The sequence below is a fragment of the Nicotiana tabacum genome, chromosome 6, assembly GCF_000715075.1.
Source record: "Nicotiana tabacum cultivar K326 chromosome 6, ASM71507v2, whole genome shotgun sequence".
NCBI lineage: Eukaryota > Viridiplantae > Streptophyta > Magnoliopsida > Solanales > Solanaceae > Nicotiana > Nicotiana tabacum.
The window spans coordinates 157,161,423-157,182,161 of record NC_134085.1 but is presented as its reverse complement, the minus strand read 5'-3'; the positions used below and the strand labels follow the sequence as shown (position 1 = coordinate 157,182,161).

At 32.6% G+C, this 20,739-nt stretch overlaps 1 protein-coding gene across 1 annotated transcript; it reads right to left on the bottom strand.

Moving 5' to 3' along the window:
• Positions 1–565: 565 nt before the first annotated feature.
• On the bottom strand, positions 566–6,443 carry LOC107802974 (putative protein S-acyltransferase 7). The gene is made up of 5 exons (XM_016626561.2): positions 5,869–6,443; positions 4,858–5,040; positions 2,755–3,051; positions 1,509–1,742; positions 566–1,358 (listed from the first exon to the last, which is right to left on the bottom strand). Exons 1-5 carry the CDS (start codon positions 5,965–5,967, stop codon positions 846–848), a joined length of 1,326 nt encoding a protein of 441 aa, XP_016482047.2. The 5' UTR covers positions 5,968–6,443; the 3' UTR covers positions 566–845.
• Positions 6,444–20,739: the final 14,296 nt, after the last annotated feature.

Genomic DNA, 20,739 nt, shown 5'->3' with positions numbered 1-20,739 from the left:
ATTCAGGGTCAAATGTGTTAAGTCGAATATTATAATAAAAATAGCACGGTATAGCCAGTTTTCTGGTCATTCAAAAATAGCCAGCGTTTACCAAGTCAATAAAAAATAGCCACTATTTTGCTGCAATAGAGATCGGTCCAGCATAATATACTGGAGTTCGGTGCACCTGTGTATGAACTGCAGCATATTATGCTGGACCGTTATACTTTTGAAACTGGGCTATTTTTGAACGACCGGTTGTAAATCTGGCTATTTTTAAATTTCACCCAGTATTACAAGGAATACAGCTGACAAATTAACAAAAACATGTGCAAGGTGCCTTTTGCGTTGAATATCTAAAACAAACAAGAAAACAGTGAATTTATAGGGAAAAGTGAAGTTCTCAAATGAAATTGAATCATTTCTGAAAAGCTTTTATTCTAAGCTGGAATTATATTATCATAAATTGTTCGATTTTTTTAAAAAAGTGACTGGACCATAGGTTGGGAATCTATAACAAATCAACTGAGCAAAAAAGAGAAGAGAAAAGAGATGGGAAGCATAAGGAGGAACTTGATGAATATGAGAAATTGGGAACGGAGAAGACCATGAATTGCAGGAATCATTTCTTCCAAGTATCCCTTGCAAAATAAACACAGCGCAAAGAATTTTGGTTGCCTTCACATAAGAAAAGAAAATTAAAACCCCAAAAAGAAAAAGAGAAAGAAAATAATATACACACAGAGAAGCCTGGAAGATTAAGTTCACAGTGGTTGATCCCACCCATAAACTCCATCACCGTTGGCTAATGATCTTTACACTTGTCAGTTCTTTTACAATAATTGTAACAGCGCCCAGGTCAACAACTATTGCCCGTTTTCAGTTGGGAAAGCACCATCGCTGCCAGTTATCCGATTTGAGTCTCCAATCTCAGATGCCATAGCAACTACATCAGGTGGTATTTCCAAGGTCCCACTTCTTCTTCCCCAACTAGAGCGCCTCGGGTGTAGTATACTACGCCCATCTGCCAATGTGGCACCACTTAGCTCTGAGGATATAACTGATAGCTCCTCGTCCTTATCTAGTTGATTGTCATTTCTAGGTTGTCCTTCAAATTCATTTCCTCCTGTTGCTGGCTCATGCCAAGCAGGCTTCCTTCCCCTTTCTAAATCACTCATTGTTTTCTCCAAGTTTGGACTAACAAAACCACCTCCTACTTCACGAGGTGCTATCCCAGGTTCTCTTGCCACTTTGGCCCTGAAGTTGTTCTTGGAAGGAGGTATACTAGTGCAGAATATCTCCAAGAAATTATGAAGTACACCTTTGTTAAATGGGTTGACTCGACGATCATACCGATATCTGAAATTCTCATACGTTGACTGCAAGCACACAGAAGATTCAAATGTCAAAAAAAAAAAATTGGTACTTCAATCTCCGAAATTTACATGTTAGAGAACTAGTGCATGAGGGTAAGTTTTCCTCTTTGCCTAGAAAAAACAAGGGGAGTAATTTAAAGAACAAAACATTACCTGATTTGTGCCAATAAGATACAGATGGAAGACGGTCAGGCCACCAACAAACCAAACTGATATAAATGTATAAATGATAAGCACAATAGAAGCAGGAGTCTTGGCCATTGCCTTCCAGATTGAGGTCTGCTCACCATCCATGATCCTTTTAATGTAGACCCAGCAAAAGCCATGCACGTATATGCAAAGAAGTGTTGTTGAGAAGACAAACATGAAGAAGAAACGGTAATTCCTCTGCACCAACAAACATAATATGGTTAGAGTTAGAAAGCCAAGACACGAACAACAACATTACAGAAACTTTCTCTGAAAGCTCAGGCATTATAGAAGTAAACCTTTGCTGTCAGAACAGCATAACATCTGCCATGAAAATATAAAAGCAGGAGTCTAATACAAGTTCTAAAGTACTTACAAAACCACAGCTTCAAGATCAAGATGTCCTAACGGGGTTAAGATTAAAGGGCAAATCTACAGAATCATCACAATCAGAAAAGGTCTCGACTTAAAAGTTTTTGTAAAACAATTAATGAAAAATAAAGACCATTCTCCAGCAAAATCCACTCATTTTGGAATTGTTTAGTAGACTGATACCTCAAAAATTAACAAACCCATTTTGTTACAAAGATTCTCAGTGAGAAGAAAAACATCAAATATGCTTAGTCGTTAATACTTGAGCAGTGCACGGAATTGCAAGAATGGGCAATATCAGCTATGGAGAGTTGAATGATATACACATCACTCAATAACTGACCAGCACCCTTAGCCCGAAGAGTGCAGGGAAGAAAATGTAAATGGAAGCACTGGCAGCTCTTTCATGAGTTGTTCTAGCTAACCTTAAGGAGGAAGAAGACGACCCAGAAACATGCTTTTAGGGGAGAAGTTCTATGAATTTAGGGGAGAACTTCTATGAATTTTGGAAAGGGCACGCGATAGCGCAGTTATGCAGGACATGGTTTCACATGACGATGAACTTAGTTGTGCATGTCCTGAGAAATTTAAGAATAAGAAAAAAACAAACTAAAGGTGAAAGAAATGTGCCAATGTACCTTCATACATCAAACTAATACTAGATAATGAAAAAATCAATGACCAACACCCGTATAATACAGAACCATGGATTGAGAGGATAACTAAAGGAGGAAAGTCATGAATGCATTGTAGCATCAAGGTCAAAGTGAAAAAGCATTTCTTTGAGACAGCTTTTAATGGCAAAAGAAGATGTTTGAATTTAAAATGAGGTACTCACCAGTCCAATACATTGTCCGACCCAGGGGCAGTGATGGTCGAAACGTTCGACACAGTTGTTACAAATTGAGCAGTGTGAACAACGTGGAGGCCTGTACAGCATGCATGTATCACAATATTTGGACTTTACAGTTATTCCATTGACATTCACATCCTTGATGCGGGGCAAACGTAATTGTGGGGTTTGACCAGGTCCAGCTTGAGTACTTCCTTCAAAGTTTTCTGGTTCTGGAGGATGAGGATTGCGAGGAATTATACCGGGATCTCTTCCAGAAGTCAGTAGAAGAAGGACTAAGACCTTTGGAAAGAAAATATCGATTACTTCATATCGACTCATAAATGTACATGCTTTGTAGCCGTAAAACAAAAGAGATTACGGTAAAAACCACCCATTCATAGTTCATTTATCTTAAAAAGTTTAGCCTGAACATTGTAAAAAATTTCCTTACTAAGAATTGAGAAGGTTATCTGCTTCATGGGGTACTCGAGAAAATAAAGGTCGCCCACCTTCATGCAATATCTACAAGGAATTCATAAGACTGCAAGAACCTAGATTCATTCCCTTGTACGGCAAAGAAAATACAAGCAACTTAACATTCTCCATCATGAACAGACTAATGTAAGAACAAGACAAGATGCAAGGATTACTGCTTTTAACTGTAATTCTTGTCCTCCTGATTCCCTGGGTTCCTTAAGGAATTTGTTGATTCTCTTTCAAAAGTCATTTGCCCAAGCGATTGGTCAAGAATATCTCAAATGTCATTCTTTAAAAGTGAACTTGGAGAACAAAGGACAAACTTTTAGAACTCCTGGCAATTGATTTCTTCTGCTTAAAAACCTGAAGAAGTGGCAGAAGGAAAACGAATTTGAAGTTCAGCCAGTTCACCAGAGAACAAGTACTTACAAATTCAGATTTTTTTTTATAAGACCCAATTCAGAACTCTCATTGCTCAATCTTCACACAATACCCAGTCTCTGTTCTCATTCAAAGCCTACTTTAGCTGGAGAGTGTTGATCATAGACATGAAAGGGTTAAGAATCGTATCTTTTGTCACAAGAAAGTATCAGTGATACTTTACTACTCCAGATTCCAACTATTCAATCTTCACCCTTTTTTCTAAACTTCGTCATCAACTCAACATGCCAGCTTGATTCTGACAAATTGTCAGCAGCTTTTATATGTACTAGCATAAGAGTTCCACAGTTCCTCTATCATTCCCTTGCCCGGCAAAGCATAAATCTTGTTCACCATATAGGACCAAAATCGCTCTCTCATTCCTAGTTTCTAAATTACAGTGAGACAATACAAAATCCATCAGGCTCTCGTAAGAGGACTTTCACTTGGTTTGAATGGATGGACAATGGCAACATCACGTGATGCCTCTTGTTGCTCAGAAGATCTCAATTGCCAATCAACATTAGAAATAGCCTTGTAAACACTCTTGAGGAAACAATATCTATTTGTCAAGGGTAATGGTTCAGTACTTCAGTTTGTGCAGCCAGAATAAAATGGTGGAGCATGAACTAAATATTTCAAACCCAATACATTTTCAAAATATATCTGCCCTTCTGGCCACATCTCCGATCTCTTTTTTTGAGTCGACGGATTTCACATAACTATCGATCCAATCACTTTTTATAACAGTGCATCACCAATCAAAAGAGCCAAGTCCTCGGCAATTCTTGATCTAAAATGTCGTCCGAGCTACAAAGTTAATAAATGCAGAAGATCGATGTATTCAGATCAAAATTCTTAAATCATCACGATCACAAAGGCTTTCTGCCACATACCATATCCAGTCCAACTGCCGATCCAAAATAAAGATGTTTGTCACCTATGAACTCCCAGACTACTCATTCACCATTTTTTTTTTGAGAAGGAACTACTCTTTCACCATTCAATGCCCAAATTGAATAAAAATTATGCAAGCAAGAAAAGGAAATTGCCAGAGTAAAACACACAACATTTGCACAAACAAGGGAAAGGTAGTCAAGTTTTTGGAATAATTTATTATCTCGCTATTGAGAAGGCTAATATAGCCATAAAACTATACTTTAAAAATAACGTAGTCAGTGGAAGCAGAAGCAAAAAACAAACACTTACATAAACTGTGAAAACAACAGCGGCGATCATGATTGACCACCCCCAGTCACCAGCAAAATCATCCACCATTTTCCTCGCAACAAAGACACAAAAAACAGCAACCGGGGCAACAATAAGGAAGATGGTCATAAAGACCGACCTCACATCAGGCCCAAAGATAAACCTTCCTTGAAGAATAAATTTCTGCACAATGAAGAGGCAATAATGTCAAGAAAAGTGCGCAATCACTAGATGTTACCTAAAGAACTCTTTAATTGGTAGAAAATGTCGAATTTTAGCAACTACACATCTAATTTGGAGAGCATGTTAAGTTGTTAACAGTAAATGTCTTCAGAAAGCAAAGATAAAAAACTTCTGTTAATATTTACTAGTATCTCACTATATCATCCACGGAGATGTATCCTTGAGGAACACAGGCGAGTAAACTCCAATTAAGTTTGAACTTTGCTTCTATTTAACAGCAACAGAATATTGAGGCATCTCAAAGTTATGTAGAGTTTTAAAATTAATGCATTAATTTCTGCTTTCCTCAATTGCTTCTTTTTCTTCTTTCATCCTGGGATTTCAACTTAAGGTATTTGTCTTTACCTGATTTGCCATATTTTGCAGAAAATTCATGAAAAAGTTACCTACACAATCGTTTTTTTTTTTCAAATTAAGAATGTTAATGGGAACTTTAGTTTGTCCAAAAGAATCTCATAGGAATATATGAGGAAAGTTTGGTTTTGGAGTCTACAAATGCATCATTGATATGTATTCTTTTATTAGAGTCAACTTTACAGCAATTATGCTCTTCTGGTTTTATGTTATGTACTTCTAAGAGATGACTCAGCTAACATTTATAAAGTATTACGAAAATAATTCCAAAAATATCAAACATTAAATGCTCATTCGATAATTGAGACTCATAGAAATAAATTATGAACTTGCAAAAGAAAATCTGAGATTCAAGCAATACTCAATAGGAAACCTACATAATAGAAGAGCAGAGGGAAAAGGTGAATCGCTTACATTGCTGCCTTTCCAGGCCTGATAAGTCCGGATAAAGGCGGACTGATCGGCGGCACCACCGCCGGAATCTGAACTGTTGGGCGGAGCCAACCCATACATCTCTATTTTTTTTTTAAATCTCTTTCTTCTCTCTCAATTAATTAGAATAAAGTAAAGGAGAGAATATTTAGTAGTAGTACAACTTGGATTGGGAAAAGGTCAATGAAAACGAAAGGGAAAAAGTAAAAAAGGCGGCTTTGTTCTCTTCTCTCTAACTTTTAATTATTACTTGCGAGTTGCGTGGAATGAGTCAGCCACGCGGAGTCATTGCGTCAGATCCAGGTGACAATAGGTAGCACCGGCGGCGGCGCACGGCAATTTTGGTGGCAGTGAATTTTGAGAATTAGAGAAGTTGTTTATTACTGTGAAGAAGAGTGTGGGCGAAGTTATGTTTATTAGAAAGAGTGTGTGTGGGCGTGAGTTGGAAATGAAATGATTGAAGGAGGAGGAGGAATTTTGAATAACTTGAAAACACCACCCTCTTTTCTCTCTCCAAACTTTCCTTTCTTATGGGACTTCCGCGGCTTATCAACAGCGGGTAAAACCTCAACTTTCATCTAAGGTAATAATAACCCAACGCGGCTTATAATGTTATTTAGCATTATATTTTTTAAGTTATGATTTATATATACTATTTATTATAATATTAATCACTTATTATATTATAAATTATGCTCTGCATAATAAATGGAGTAATAGATTAAGATAAACCCAGTACCATAAGGCTCGATACGCCCCTGCCCCTGACAATTACATAGGATAAATAATGATAGGTACATAAGGTGTAAATAAATTTTTTATAATACATAATTTGCAGAAATTAATTTTAAGATGAGCAACTTCTCATGACAAAAGCAACGATATACTTATAAAGTACTAGTTTGATCTATCATTTTAGATTTATGGGTTCCTACAAAAATTAAGTTAATATACAATATTAACCGGATTAACGAATTGGGTTCCAAGCTAAATATTCTTATAGATTTAATGAATTTTTCAATACAAAAACATATTCGGGACAAAAGCTACTGGGTTCACGGGAACCCGTAGCTAATGAACTGAATCCGCCTCTGTTTCTATGCACGTGCGTTACACGTATATGCTGAATCATGTGTTATACGATTTGAAAGAAAATAATATCAATATTATTAAAATAAAGTCTTGAGTAAAATTACACATGGAAGTAAAGTATAGGTTTTTGTGAATGATCAATGTGAATCTTCGTTGTGACTTGTTTGACTAGGTCAACATGATTGGATATCGTCCGAACTTATAGATTGTTCAATAATAATTTAATATTATATATATATATATATATATATATATATATATATATATATATATATATATATTATGATTTTTTACTTCTTTTAATTTTATGTGCAAACATGTAATGGAGCATATCTCAGGTAACAATATTCCTGCTGCATGTAATTTCTACCCACAAAACAGATCCAAACCTAGTATAAATCAGTCGAAACTCCACACCAATATTAATAATAATAACTAATAGCAAACAATTGTAATTATGGATGACATGACCCAGGCAGGCAGGCCAATATTATCTTTATCGACTTCATCATCAATATCTTTAAAGATGGGGTTTTGTAGAAATTTTTTTGTATATCTTGACTACACCATCATACTCACTGTAGGGTAATTCTAGACGATCACTATCTCTATACACATTTTTAATAAAATTCAAATATTGTCTATTTCAATTAAAAATTTATTCCTTATAAAAAATCTATCTATATTATTATATAAAAACACGAATGTTTTATGCTAAATGTTGAACGACTAAAATATTCTTGAAATATTGATCGACTTATATACCCTTAATTAATTGGATATCTCTACAATTTTAATGTACAAAAAGGTAAAAGTCTTGCAATTAAAGTCCAAGGTTTTGTAAATAAGACCAAATTTTACGTTGAAGATTGTATTTTACAATAAAGAATACTAGAAGAAAGAGATAATTTTTTATGAGAGTTAGGAGAACGGGAAGCTTAGTTGGAAAAGAAAGCCATATTGTAGCCAGATATAATTTGAACACAAACTACCCGTTTGGACATAAGAATTTTTTCATTTTCTAAAAAGATTTTTCACTTTTTTTTCGAAATCAGTGGCCATAAAATTTTCAATTTTCATTTGAAAATGAATTTTGAAATTTTTCGAAAATTTGAAAATCTGCAAAAAGTTATTGTCAAAAAATTTACTCAGATCACTCACAGAAATTCAAAAACAACCCAAAATTATATTCTTGTCCAAACACAACTCTAATTTTCAAATATCATTTTTACTTGATTTTTTTTTTTTTGGAATTTTACAATTTTTATGTCCAAACACCCAATAAATAGTCTAAAATTTGTGTGTCCAATATAGAGTTGAAGTTTCAAAGCAATATCACTTGGACTAGAACACTGTGAACCACTTATTGCCTTTATATGAAGGTCACAATTTATTTTAACGAGTAGTACCTTTTTATTGGAGTATCACTATTTTGACAGGTAAATTCATTATTTCTTCCATCACGTGAATTCTATCGAAATTTAATTTTTATGTATCAGTACGGGAAGGAAGCAGTCATCCATAGTAGCATTTATGCCTTGAAAAATATAATTAACGTTCAACAACTATTGTTGAGCTGCAAAAAGTACAAGAAAGCTTCGAGAAAGCAGTGGCGGACCCAGGATTTTGTGTAAGCGGGTTCTATCGGAGAAGTCCATAACTAACATAAGCGGTATAAGCCGTATAAGCGGGTTCAAAAATAAATTTTATACAAAATTTACCTTGTTTTAGCCATAATTTATACATATACGCAGTATTATTTTTTGACGAAGCGGGTTCAATTGAACCCACCTTTCACTACTTGGGTCCGCCCCTGCGAGAAAGTTGTTTCTGCAATGAACAAGCATTGATGTCTAACAATTTCTAATTAGGGAAAGAAGGTTGAATTCGTGCTTGGATTTGTTTAGATTTTCAATCATGACAACTTTCTAAGTTTAACTCTCTAAACATAAGAGGTACGAAAGAGTAGACATAACTTGATAAGGTAATTTTCATTTAAGTTTGGTCTAGGATTTTGTTTACGATAATTTCATAATCGAGTTCATTGTTGAGATTGGCAAAAGCAAATTGTATCTATCTCAAGTTTTTAATATGAAGACATCACTTCCGTTGTGCAATCACCTTCTTTTTACGCTAGATATTAGATCTTGGATATAGCTGACCAATGATTTGAGGACTTGCGTTACAAAGTTAAAGTTTTGTGTCAATTTATTTAATGTTATTGTTTTATGTGTTTGTTGTATAGGTTCAATATGGAAGTTAACAGAACTTTTCTAAAACTTTTATCAAGAAATTTTATTTTGTCACAGATCTGAGTTTAGGAAGCTTGATTGTTGTGAGAGCTATGATTACGGGAAAATCACTTTAGATTTGTTATGTTACTATATAACTATTGATATAATCTTAAAAGGAAGAATAAAAGATTAATTACAAGGGAAAAAATTATCAAGTACGTAGCATAAATTTGCTAATTAGCTACGAAGTTGAAAAAAAAAAAAGGACACGTGATTCATAAACCAAGTTCAAGAGATATGCAAATCTATTTGGTTATGTTCTTTTTTAGATATTTTTGGGATTAAGAAATCACAGGCTATATAACTCTTTTATAGGAGTAAAAGTTATAAAATTTGAACGAGAGATTTCTCATATATAATAGGGAAAATTTCACATAAGAACAACTAGGCTCCCTACTTTTTAACTTTATAGGTCATATTTCAATTTATAACCAATTAGTCCAAAAATAATAGGCTAATACCCAACATTCAACTCCAACGGATTCTCAAAATTACTATTTTATTTTTAAAAAAGATGGCTCAAGCTTTTAAGTTAATTTTTGAATCAGTAACTGTGACTCAAATATTAGTTCAACAAACCAAATCTATTTGGGTGGTGAAAATTAGATTTTTAACAAGCTAAAATATGTGGGTTTAAATTTCGAATTTGATTTTAAAGAAATTTAGAGTGGGTGTTATTTAGACTTGTTAGAAATAGTATAAGGAGGTTGTATATAAAATTTGAAGTCATTTAATGGAGATTTGGACTGGTTTTGAACAAGAATTGTAATTGAAAATCGTGGAAGAAGTTCGTCTACAGACGCTTGTATAAAGGTGTATAAAAGTGTATAAGATATGTTTATACACTCATATACACTATTATACAAGATTATACAAAAAACTGACTTCGTCTTCTACCTGCGTTTACTCTGAAATTTAACTCAAATCTTGCTCAAATCTACTCCAAATCACTTCAAATTTAAAATTTGACCTCCTTTTGATATTTTCAATCAATTGGAACAACGCCCAATCCAAATAACTAACAAACTCAAAAAATCCTATTTTCGAAAGCAAAGCTTTGAATGGCCTTCAATGGTGGACTTCTACTCTTCAATTTTCTGACATTGCAAACAGGGGGAGAAGCAGAAAATACGCGGCCCATTGAAGCATATGTAGAAGATGTAAGAAGAAGAGAGAGTGAAAGCAAAGGTTGTGAGATTTAACTCTATAGCTTTTAGAAGCAATGGTTATAATAACACATATTTTGACTTTGCTAATACTTTCATGTACAATATGGGCTAGGTAGGGTAAAACTTAAAAATATGGGCCATTTTTTGTTATGATGTGAAGTCATGTGTATTTCTTCCTTGTAATTCTTTCTATATAATATCTTTATAAGTAGCATGAAATTAATATTGTCTGGCAACTAACAATCACTTATAAATATAAATTGATAATCGCATCTACGGAGTACACTTTTAATACCTACTTTCTTATATTATTATTTTATTTATTTATTATAAATGTCGAACGATGAAAGTATTTAAATTTGGACAAGAATAATTTTAGTTACACTTGTGTTTCGTAGAGAAGATAAATAAAGCGCATGATCATACAATCTCAAATTATAGACTGCCGTTGTTGCTACATGATTTCTCGCATGAACAATTATATGTTGAATTTTTAAGAGGGATATTAATGTCAACTACAAGAATTTGTTGTTCCTTCTTATGAATAATTGACTAAATATTTACGTGCAAAGCACGTATATAGATATTAGTACTATATTAAAAGCACGAAAGCCCTTAACGAAATATCGTTCGCCTTTTTTTATCGTTTTAAAATAGAGTTTATATTAGACAACATAGTCATTATATTATTTTCCTTATATTTAGCACTTTATAATCAAGTAAAATTTTGCTTATTAAAGTTTTCCTTATTTGAATTGCTACACACTGTCTCACCCTTTTTACCCCTCAAAAGATAATGTGTGTTATGGATTGTGGGTTAAAGAGTTTTTCCAATTAAAGTGACAAATTTGAAATAGGGATTATTTTATTTACAGAGTCGCCACTTGAAATTGATTTTTGTCGGTGTTCCAAGTCACCTTTTATTTGAATCCCTATTCAATGGAAGGTTTGACTCTATTATTATTGGTCTGCGAAAACAAAGTCCGGGTAAGGAATTCTGTTGATCGGGGAGAAGGTGCAAGGCATTCCCCGAGTCTCGTGGTTCTAGCACGGTCGCTTTATTGACTATATTTGGCTTATATTATTTTGGATAACTTGTGTTTTATTGGATCTCATCTTTTACCTATGTCTGCTTTTATTGCCTGATTAAAATTATGAAAAAAGTTATCTTGAAATAAGTTAGGCGTACTAATACTTATTTTGGTACGTATCACAATTATGCCACGGAGACCATACACATAGCCATGATATTTAATTATTTAAAGCGCACCTAAATAAACTAGCGCATTTGAATTATTTTCCTAAACTAATTTAATATTATTGTAAGGCCAAGAGTTATGGAATTGTTTGTGGAAAAAATGTATGATTTTAGATATTTGAATAAATAAACTATCATATACCAATACCCTACATCCCAACAATTAAAGTCTAAACTTATTAGTGTCCAAATCTTCCAAACTTTTAGCAAGTTTAAATACTATATTTTCAAAAACATGATTAAGCATATAACATTTAAGGATTGATTCACATTATTATTTATAAAGTTTAAAGATAAATAAATAAAATCACATAAAATAAGATTAAAAAACAGAGGGAAAAATAAGCCTTTTAATGCAAGATTTCCAATCTCCAAGAATATGCACAATAACTTAGACGAACGCCGAACAAGCATAAGCGAAGATGATCATCAAAGCCGGTGAACAGAGCTCCAACGTAATCCTCGACCTCGACTGTTAACACCACTCTTTGGCGTGTAAAAATGGATGTTTTGAAGTATTTTTGTTGGTTTTGGGGTGTTATATTGCTGGAAATTTTCGAAAGAAAGAGAAAGAAAGAATGACACGAGTAGAAATTATCGTAGCGTAGAAGAAGAAAAAATTTGTTTCTCTCAATTCTCTCCTCTCTTTTCTCTCCTTTCTTCTTCATTTCTTCTCATATTTTCTCTTCTATTTATAGCAAAAAATTTCAAAATTATTCAGATTTGTTGTTTTTCTAAAATATTTTTTAATTACTTTTCTTTTAAAAATTCTACTTTCTTTTACTTTTCTTTTTTTTAAATTTTCAGCCATCTTTACTTTTATTTTTTAATTCCCACTTTCTTTTACTTTTTATTTTTTAAATTTCCACAAAACTTTACTTTTATTTTTTTTAATTTTCCACTTTTTGTTTTTACTTTTTAAAAGAGAATTCCACCTACTTTTACTTTTATTTTTTAATTCCCTACTTCCCTTTTTTCCTTATTTATTTAATCTCTCCCGAAATAAAAAAAATTAATATTTTCGGATTTTTTTAATTATTTTAAAATAAAATAAAAATAAAATAATATTAAACCCCTATAATAAAAAGTGTAACAAAGCTAAAAATTGTAGTTAAAACCCCTAAAATATTTACATAGAAAAGTGACAAAAATTAAATATTGTCAAAAATTAGGTGCTCACACACACGAAAACCTAATATTTAGGACATCCAAATAAAAAAATTAACTTGTGCAATCAAACAATTTATTAACTAGACTATTTGACTAGCACACGGTACCTACATCATCCGAAAATTACCTAGCTTTTTTCTTGTCTTTTCTGCAATTGGAATTCAAGTGTTCAATTAATTTCATCAATCCAATGTAATGAAGTTACATTTTTGCCATCTACTTTAAAGGTTAATAACTGCTTTGAGTAGTAAATATTTCCTCTATTTCAATTTGTGTGCTTTACTATAGTTTTTTTAAAAAATTTGTTTAAAAAAGTATCTTTTTATGCTTAGTAACTCTTTAATTTCACCGTTTCACATGACATATTTAAGACAATTAGATTCAATTATATTTTTATCAGCGGATACAAGATTGTATTTATTTCTAGAACAATAAAATAAAGATTAATTATATCTATCTATATTAATATCTTAATATCTATATCTATCTATATTATATTAAAAGCACGAAGCCCCTTAGCGAAATGTTGTTTGCTTTTTTTACCATTTAAAAATAAACTTTACATTAGATCAAATCTTTCTTTATTTGAATTGGGTAGGAAGTCTTAATAATAAGGATTTTAAAGTAGATATTATTTGGGGAAATAGGAGTAATATTACGTTTTCTTTTCCTTGTATATCCGACGGCAATTTCAATAGAAATATGTTTCACATTCATTCTTCTTATTGGGAAATTTATAATTCTAACAAGATGCACTTTTAAAAGTAAGAGATATTGTACTAACTAAATATATATTTTAATTATTAAATATAGTTTTAAATATTACACAAATTAATAAAGAGAATAATATATTGTTCGAGTAGGAAAAAAGTTCAAAAATAGTTGGTATCTTCTATACTATCATAAAAGAATGAAATTTCAACAAATAATTAAGTCGTTGAATTAATAAATTAGAGGGGGAAAATGATTCATTTTTTTTTCAAAATCATTATGTAAGTAAAATTATTTATCAAGTTGATAAAACTCTTAAGGTACTTAAATTTATTTTCACAAGAAGAGCATTGGCCATGAAAAAAAATTAGAGCAAAATTTATTTAATATAGCATTAAAAGTTAAATAGCTAAAAATGCTAAGTTAAATCATTAAGGATGTAACATAAACAAAAGGTATTCAAAAGACGTTGTCATTATTTTTTTATATTCATTCCCATAAATGATAGCTTCCTATATTTTTTGATATAGTATTATATTATTTTTATAATTCAATATTAGTCATTTAAGACTTTAGATTGTTATTTATCAATATCTTCTAGGTACTATAGTTCTACCTCATCACTCAAAAATTTCTAAAAGATCAAAAGATTTAGATTTTCAATTTATTTTATTATTTTTAAATAATTATGGTAAAAGTATTTTTTATGTTATTTGTTTATAGTATTCGATAACAAAGATAACAATTAATTTAATAAGATATTTCACTCCTCATAAATCATAATAAAGCATATTAAGACTTATATGAAGTATGATTTATTTGTTTTATCGGGTTAGCTTAGTGAGATTAACATTAAGAACTTATATATTTAATATTTATTCAATAATTCAAATATATTATCTAATAATATTTACGTAATTTTTAAAATTATATTTATTGATATAGGTACATCTGCAAAGCGCGTACCCTAAGACTAGTATAAACTAAAAGAACGGAATGACAATTGGGGATATGAATATTCCGTGAATAATTATAGTGTTGTGACCTCTCCTACAGCCAATTTGCAATATAATAAATACTGCCTCAAACGTATAATCAACATTACCCTTTTGGGGGTTGAATAAAGTAGTCGTGATAATGATGAATTAATGAAAGTATGTTTAAGTATCTTAATGAAAGAAAACCGAGCCTGTTTGGCCAAGCTTCTTTTTGGTCAAAAGTATTTTTTTTTTTGCCAAAAGTACTTTTGGCCAAAAATTGAGGTATTTGACCAAACTTTTGGGAGGAAAAAAAGTACTTTTGAGGAGAAACAAAAACAATTTTGGAGAAGCAGAAAAAAGTAGTTTATCTCCAAAAGCACTTTTTTGAGAAACGCTTTTGAGAAAAATACACTTAGAAAAGCTTGGCCAAACACTAATTGCTGTTCAGAAGTGCTTTTCAAATTAATTAGCCAAACACAAACTGCTTCTCACCAAAAATACTTTTAAAAAAAGCACTTCTCAAATAAGCTAATTTTTGCAGCTTGGCCAAACGAGCTATAATCTGATCAACTACTCCTAAAGAAGAAAAAGAAGTGACGTTTATCAATTAGGGGTCGTTTGGTAGGATGCATTAGATAATCTAATGCATGCATTAACTTTGCGTATTAATAATATATTGCTTGGTAGACATTTTGAACATATGCATTAATTATGCAAGCATTAGTTATACATCCTATTTGGTATTATCCTATGCATAACTAATGCATAGAAAACAATGGTATTAGCAATGCAATGGGTTTTAATGCATGCATTAGTTTAGTTAAAGACAAAATTGTCCTTCAAAATTTAACTTGATTAAAATATGCTAGTTAGTATATTAATGCAAGTTCAAAATAATCCAAATAGTGAGAAATAAATTTATATCCCTAGTAAATAAATAAATACTTAGCATATTTCCTTTTTTATAAATAAATATTTAATTTTATTTTACAATATAGGTAGACAAATAAAATAATTTTTTTAAAACTTTTTCATATAAAAATATTTCTCAACATATGTTTCTTTTAGAAAGTTAGAGTGTGGACTAGTTTTGAGGGTATTTTTGTAAACAAACAATTCTTTTTAGAAATTGTACAATGCTTTAATACATCAAACCAAACAATGGATAAGAAATATATCAACATAACTAATACTAGCATAATTAATGCAAGCATAACTAATACCAGCATTACTAATACACCCTATTCAGCATTATTCTTATGCACCCACCAAACGACCCCTTACTGTTATCTATATCCATTTCACACCACTTTGTTATCAAGCAAATCTATAACAGAAAAAGCTAAGTAATTAGTACTTAATTTCATTCACTTTTACTTGTCAACTATAATTATAAATATATTTTTATTTTTACTTATCCGTTTTAGCAAATTAAGAGAATTTTTTTTTCTTATTTTATCTTTATCATTAACTACTCATTTCTAAAATTATTTTTTAAGATTTTTTGAAATGCTATCATTATTAAGGGTTATATGGTAAAATACATACTGCAATTATTATTTTTTAAGGGGTGTAAAAAGTTCAAAGTGGATAAATAAAAATGAATAGGAGGAGTAATACATATTATCATTAATGAAGACGTTACATGTAATTACACAAGGTTGTTGTGTATGCAAATAATCAAATCCCTAGCTAGGGCATCTGTTTCGACCACTTCTTTAACGCCTTTGTTGAAAAGTGTTTGAATTTATTTCTCTACTCTCTCAAATTACTCAAAGTACTATGTTTTTGATTTCTCATCCGGTATTTGGTATTTATATTGGGATCCGACTAATCCGGATTCGCACCGGGAAGTTCCACATTGGAGGTAAAGTGCTCCCTAACAAAGGTGAATCTATACCCAGAGGCTCGAACTCGAAACCTCTAGTTAAGGATGAATGAGTATTACCACTCCACCACAACCCTTATTGGTTCGAAGTACTATGTTAATTTAGTGCTTCCGCGTTTTCGGTACATAGTCGAATTGTCAATAAAGTTAAACTTAACTTGGTTTCATGCCACTTCAATCCTCTTTTCTTAAGATTCACAACTTTTATTTCTATTGTACATAGTGCTAATAAAAATAATACTCCCTATTTTGAGTTAAAATTAGAGTTTTAACTACAAAAAGAGACATAGTTCAATTACAACTTTTTGGAGAGTTAAAATTCGATGGATCAATTGAACATGAACTGAAATAGAATTATTAGAAGACTTCATTTAAAACGTGTTCCCTTTTAAATACTCTTTTATCCAATAAATCATATAATGCAAGTGGCGTTGAGATTTTGCACGGCAAAAAATAATCTTCAATATTGTTTAGAAATTTGCTACCTGTTGTTAGTCCATACAATTGCACAATTTAACTTTCCATACCACTTCAATCACAGGTTGATTCCTAATCCGCTAAATCCAGGCTCATCGTTCTGCATCCTCACTGAATTACAAAAATTTATTTCAAAACTGACATTAATATCAAGTATAAAAAAGTTAGGGAAGAAGAAAATGGCGTATGAAGGTGGGCTTGGGGTCTGTTTTTAGCCATTATGTTTTTAAAGCATCCCTTCATATGAATGTAGCGTTTCATTTTCCTTTTATAGGTAGGGTACTTGGGTTTTTAAAAAGATTTTTAGGTAATTTAATTTTCTTTAGTTTCAGGGTATTTAGAGAAATTGTTAATAAAGATACATAAAATTAGACTGATTCTTTCGTCGGTGATAAGATTAGAAGTTGTTAATAAAGTTCGACATTGTAACTATTTATAAATATTTCAGTAAGATAAGTCCTTTAGCCTAGCTTGCCACAGGCTTATTATAGAAAACCACATATGACAATTATATTTGTCACACCTCCTTTTTGCGCGCCCGGCCCCGAAGGTTAAGATGCGCGGGTGGAGTTTTTCCAATTTAAGTGACAATATTCGAAATGGGATTATTTATTTAATTCAGAGTCGCCACTTGGGAAAGGTTTGGCTTTTGGTGTCCCAAGTCACCGGTTTATCTTGAATCCCAAATCGAGGAAATTTTCGACTTTTCCAAATGAAGTCTGCGAACCAGAAATTCTAAGTAAGGAATTCTGTTGACCCGAGGGAAGGTGTTAGGCACCCTCGAATCCCGTGGTTCTAGCACGGTCGCTTAAATTGTTATAATGGCAAAATATCGGATTTAAATACATGTTGTGACTTATGTGCTTTTATTAAGTTTAAAACCGCTTTTATTGTTATCATTTATTTTTATAGAATTGCAACGTCGTGAAAATGCATCTCGAACCACGTCACAATCAATGCACCCGTAGTTGTTAACGCACTTCGACTCCGTTGAGATTTGGATTCGGGTCACATCAATGTGCACCCGAGTTTAAGAATGTAATTAATTTAAGTTGCGCCTAAAGAGTCTAGCGCATTATTATTTTTTAGGAAGCCATGAAATTCAATAAACGACCTATTCTGAATTCTGAATATTTATTATGATTATTTATTGAGGGCCCCGCAATTTGCATTTTATTTGGCGAGGCTCGTCTCATTATTTTAGAAGGGTATCCTACAGTGACTACATTTCTATTACGTTTGTCTCTAAAAAATAAAAAGAAAGATGATACCGAACTTACTTGTTTGAACAAATACAGACTGAATCTTTACTATGTTTGCCGAACCTAAATTTGTTTGATTACCTGATTGATTGTTTATGAGGTGAGAGTTACCTCATGCTTTGTCTTCATCGAGTGAATACGCTTATTAATTTGCTAAGTGAGATTGCAAGCAAACTAACTACATATACTGAGTTATATTTAACGACCTCCAAGTTTTATTTTTAAACGCTAACCTATTTGGACATGATAAATGAAATTGGTTGTTTATTAGGAAAACTACTACTAATTGAACTCAAAAACGCCTATTAGTTTTCCTCAACAGTCATCGCATTATTTCGACACAAGGAATCTATACCGAGACCCGATATCGAACCTATATCGGAACAAATAATTTGACAGGAGAGCTGGCATTCATAGCCATACTCTTAATGTGACTGCATGAGAGTTTGTTTGGGATACATTTATCCCAGACCAAGTACCACAGATTTGTCAATTCAGTGGTCTAGGCAAAATACATACAGGTACTTGCCATGGTTCTATGTTATACTGTCATAACTAAATCAAACAGAATGTTATACTGAACTGAATGTATACTAAATCAAACATACTGTCTATGTTATACTGTCATCACTATTAAACAATGCTATCTAATAGTTCATCTCAAACAGAATGTATGTTAGTTTATACAGAGCAGTTGCAGTTGAGCTTAAACAAATGCAGGCCGACTACCATTCGACCTATGGCCATGTTTTGAACACGGGTATTGTGAAAGAATCAACATTCATTTCTTTTATTTCTGCTTCAAGGCTTCAAACTTTCAACAACAAATAGTTTCAGAAGTGTGTACCTGGAAGTCTTTTGACAATTGAAGAAAAGGGAAGTCAGCAGAGCAACAATGACAACAATTGTAGCAGCAGTAACAGCAGGTAACAAAAATCCCAATGCAAGATGCAGTTATAGCCAATGGGAAGAGGCAACAAAAAATGACAGCAAAAAGCAGAGGAGTGGGCTCAGAATTCAAATGGTCCAATTCCAAAAGAAAGCAAACCAATAAGAACCAAACAACAGAAACCTAGCTGATACTTGAGAGGAAATCAGCACTTATTTGAAACAGGTTGAACAAACTGGGAATCGAACAATCAGCAGGAAAAAGAAGACAGTTTCTGCTTTCTGTATATTCCCCCTCTATCTTCTTTCTTTCAAAATCCAAATATCAATCTTCAGTTTTGAAATTATACTGAAGTTATTAAAAGAAATCTTTTCCAGTTCCTTCTGTCTCCTTTCCTAACATTAGGTGGTATTCTTTTCCTCTCCTCCTCTTTTGTCTCTCTGTGTATGTCTGTGTGTGTATACTCCTCAGTGTGTATCCCCTCTCTCTCTTTTTTAAAGATCCTCCCCAGAACTGATGGAAGTGCCCCCTTTTATTGAGCCTCAAATCATCCCTTTAAACAGCCTGTTTAGACCATTCGAACACCCTCCCATGTGCTGTCTTCTTTTCAGTTCCACTTAGTTATTTAAGTATTAACCCCCATCAACATTCCCTGGCAGACTTATCCTTTAAAAGGTTTAATACTTCTTAAACTAAAGCAAAGTATGGGCAGTAGAATATATCTGACAGCATATGCTGTCAAACCATTTTTAAATCAAAAGCCCTTTTATGCAGGAACTAGGCTGTGCATAATGCACATGCTGTGCACAAGTGCACATGCCATCAACTCATATTTCAATTACAGACCAAGCCTTAGATTTCTGAAATCATATTAACAACTATAAGTAACTGAACTTGGTTCTTAATTGATTCAGGCAATGTTCAACAGAAGCAACTCGATTTATTTTTGTTCAGACAGTTGAAACTAATTGACGACACATGTCGACTCGACTATATTAGTTATAACACATACAATCGTAGCCAAAAATCCGACATTTAACAGTATCACACAAGGTTCGCATTATATTGACTAAGCAGAATTGCACTCGAGGAGTCAATTAGTCAGTCCAAATTTGAAAATCAGCTAATTGCACAACACTTACATACACATTATCAGAACAAATGGAAAGACTCAATCAAACAACAGAGGTTCAGGCAAAGTGGTCAAGGCACAGTTGATAAAAGTCAAGGACACAAACAAAACATGAACAGACCTTTACAACAATCAGATGAACCAAAACAAATAAGAAAAGAAAGAACTCACCTTAAACCTCAAAAGATCAAAACCTTAACTCGGACTCGGACAGACCTTTCTTAAGGCTGAACGGACTTTAATCGAAGTGTTTCTCAGATGAGAAACACCTCGATTAAGGTCCATTAGACCTTAATTTCTTTGGCTCTAACAAGACACGGACCAGTGACGAGGAACCCTAAGGTTCATAAACTAGATCCGGGATTCATGCTTCCCTGGTCAGATTCGGACCAAACCAAGTATGGTTTGGTCACGAGGGGGGTCTGGGGAGTGTCTGGTATGAATTTAGGGCAGATCGGTGTAGATCAGGTTCCGACTCGAATCTTCAAATGAAGATTCGAGAAGGTGGGATAGGATTCGAGGTGTGTGGTT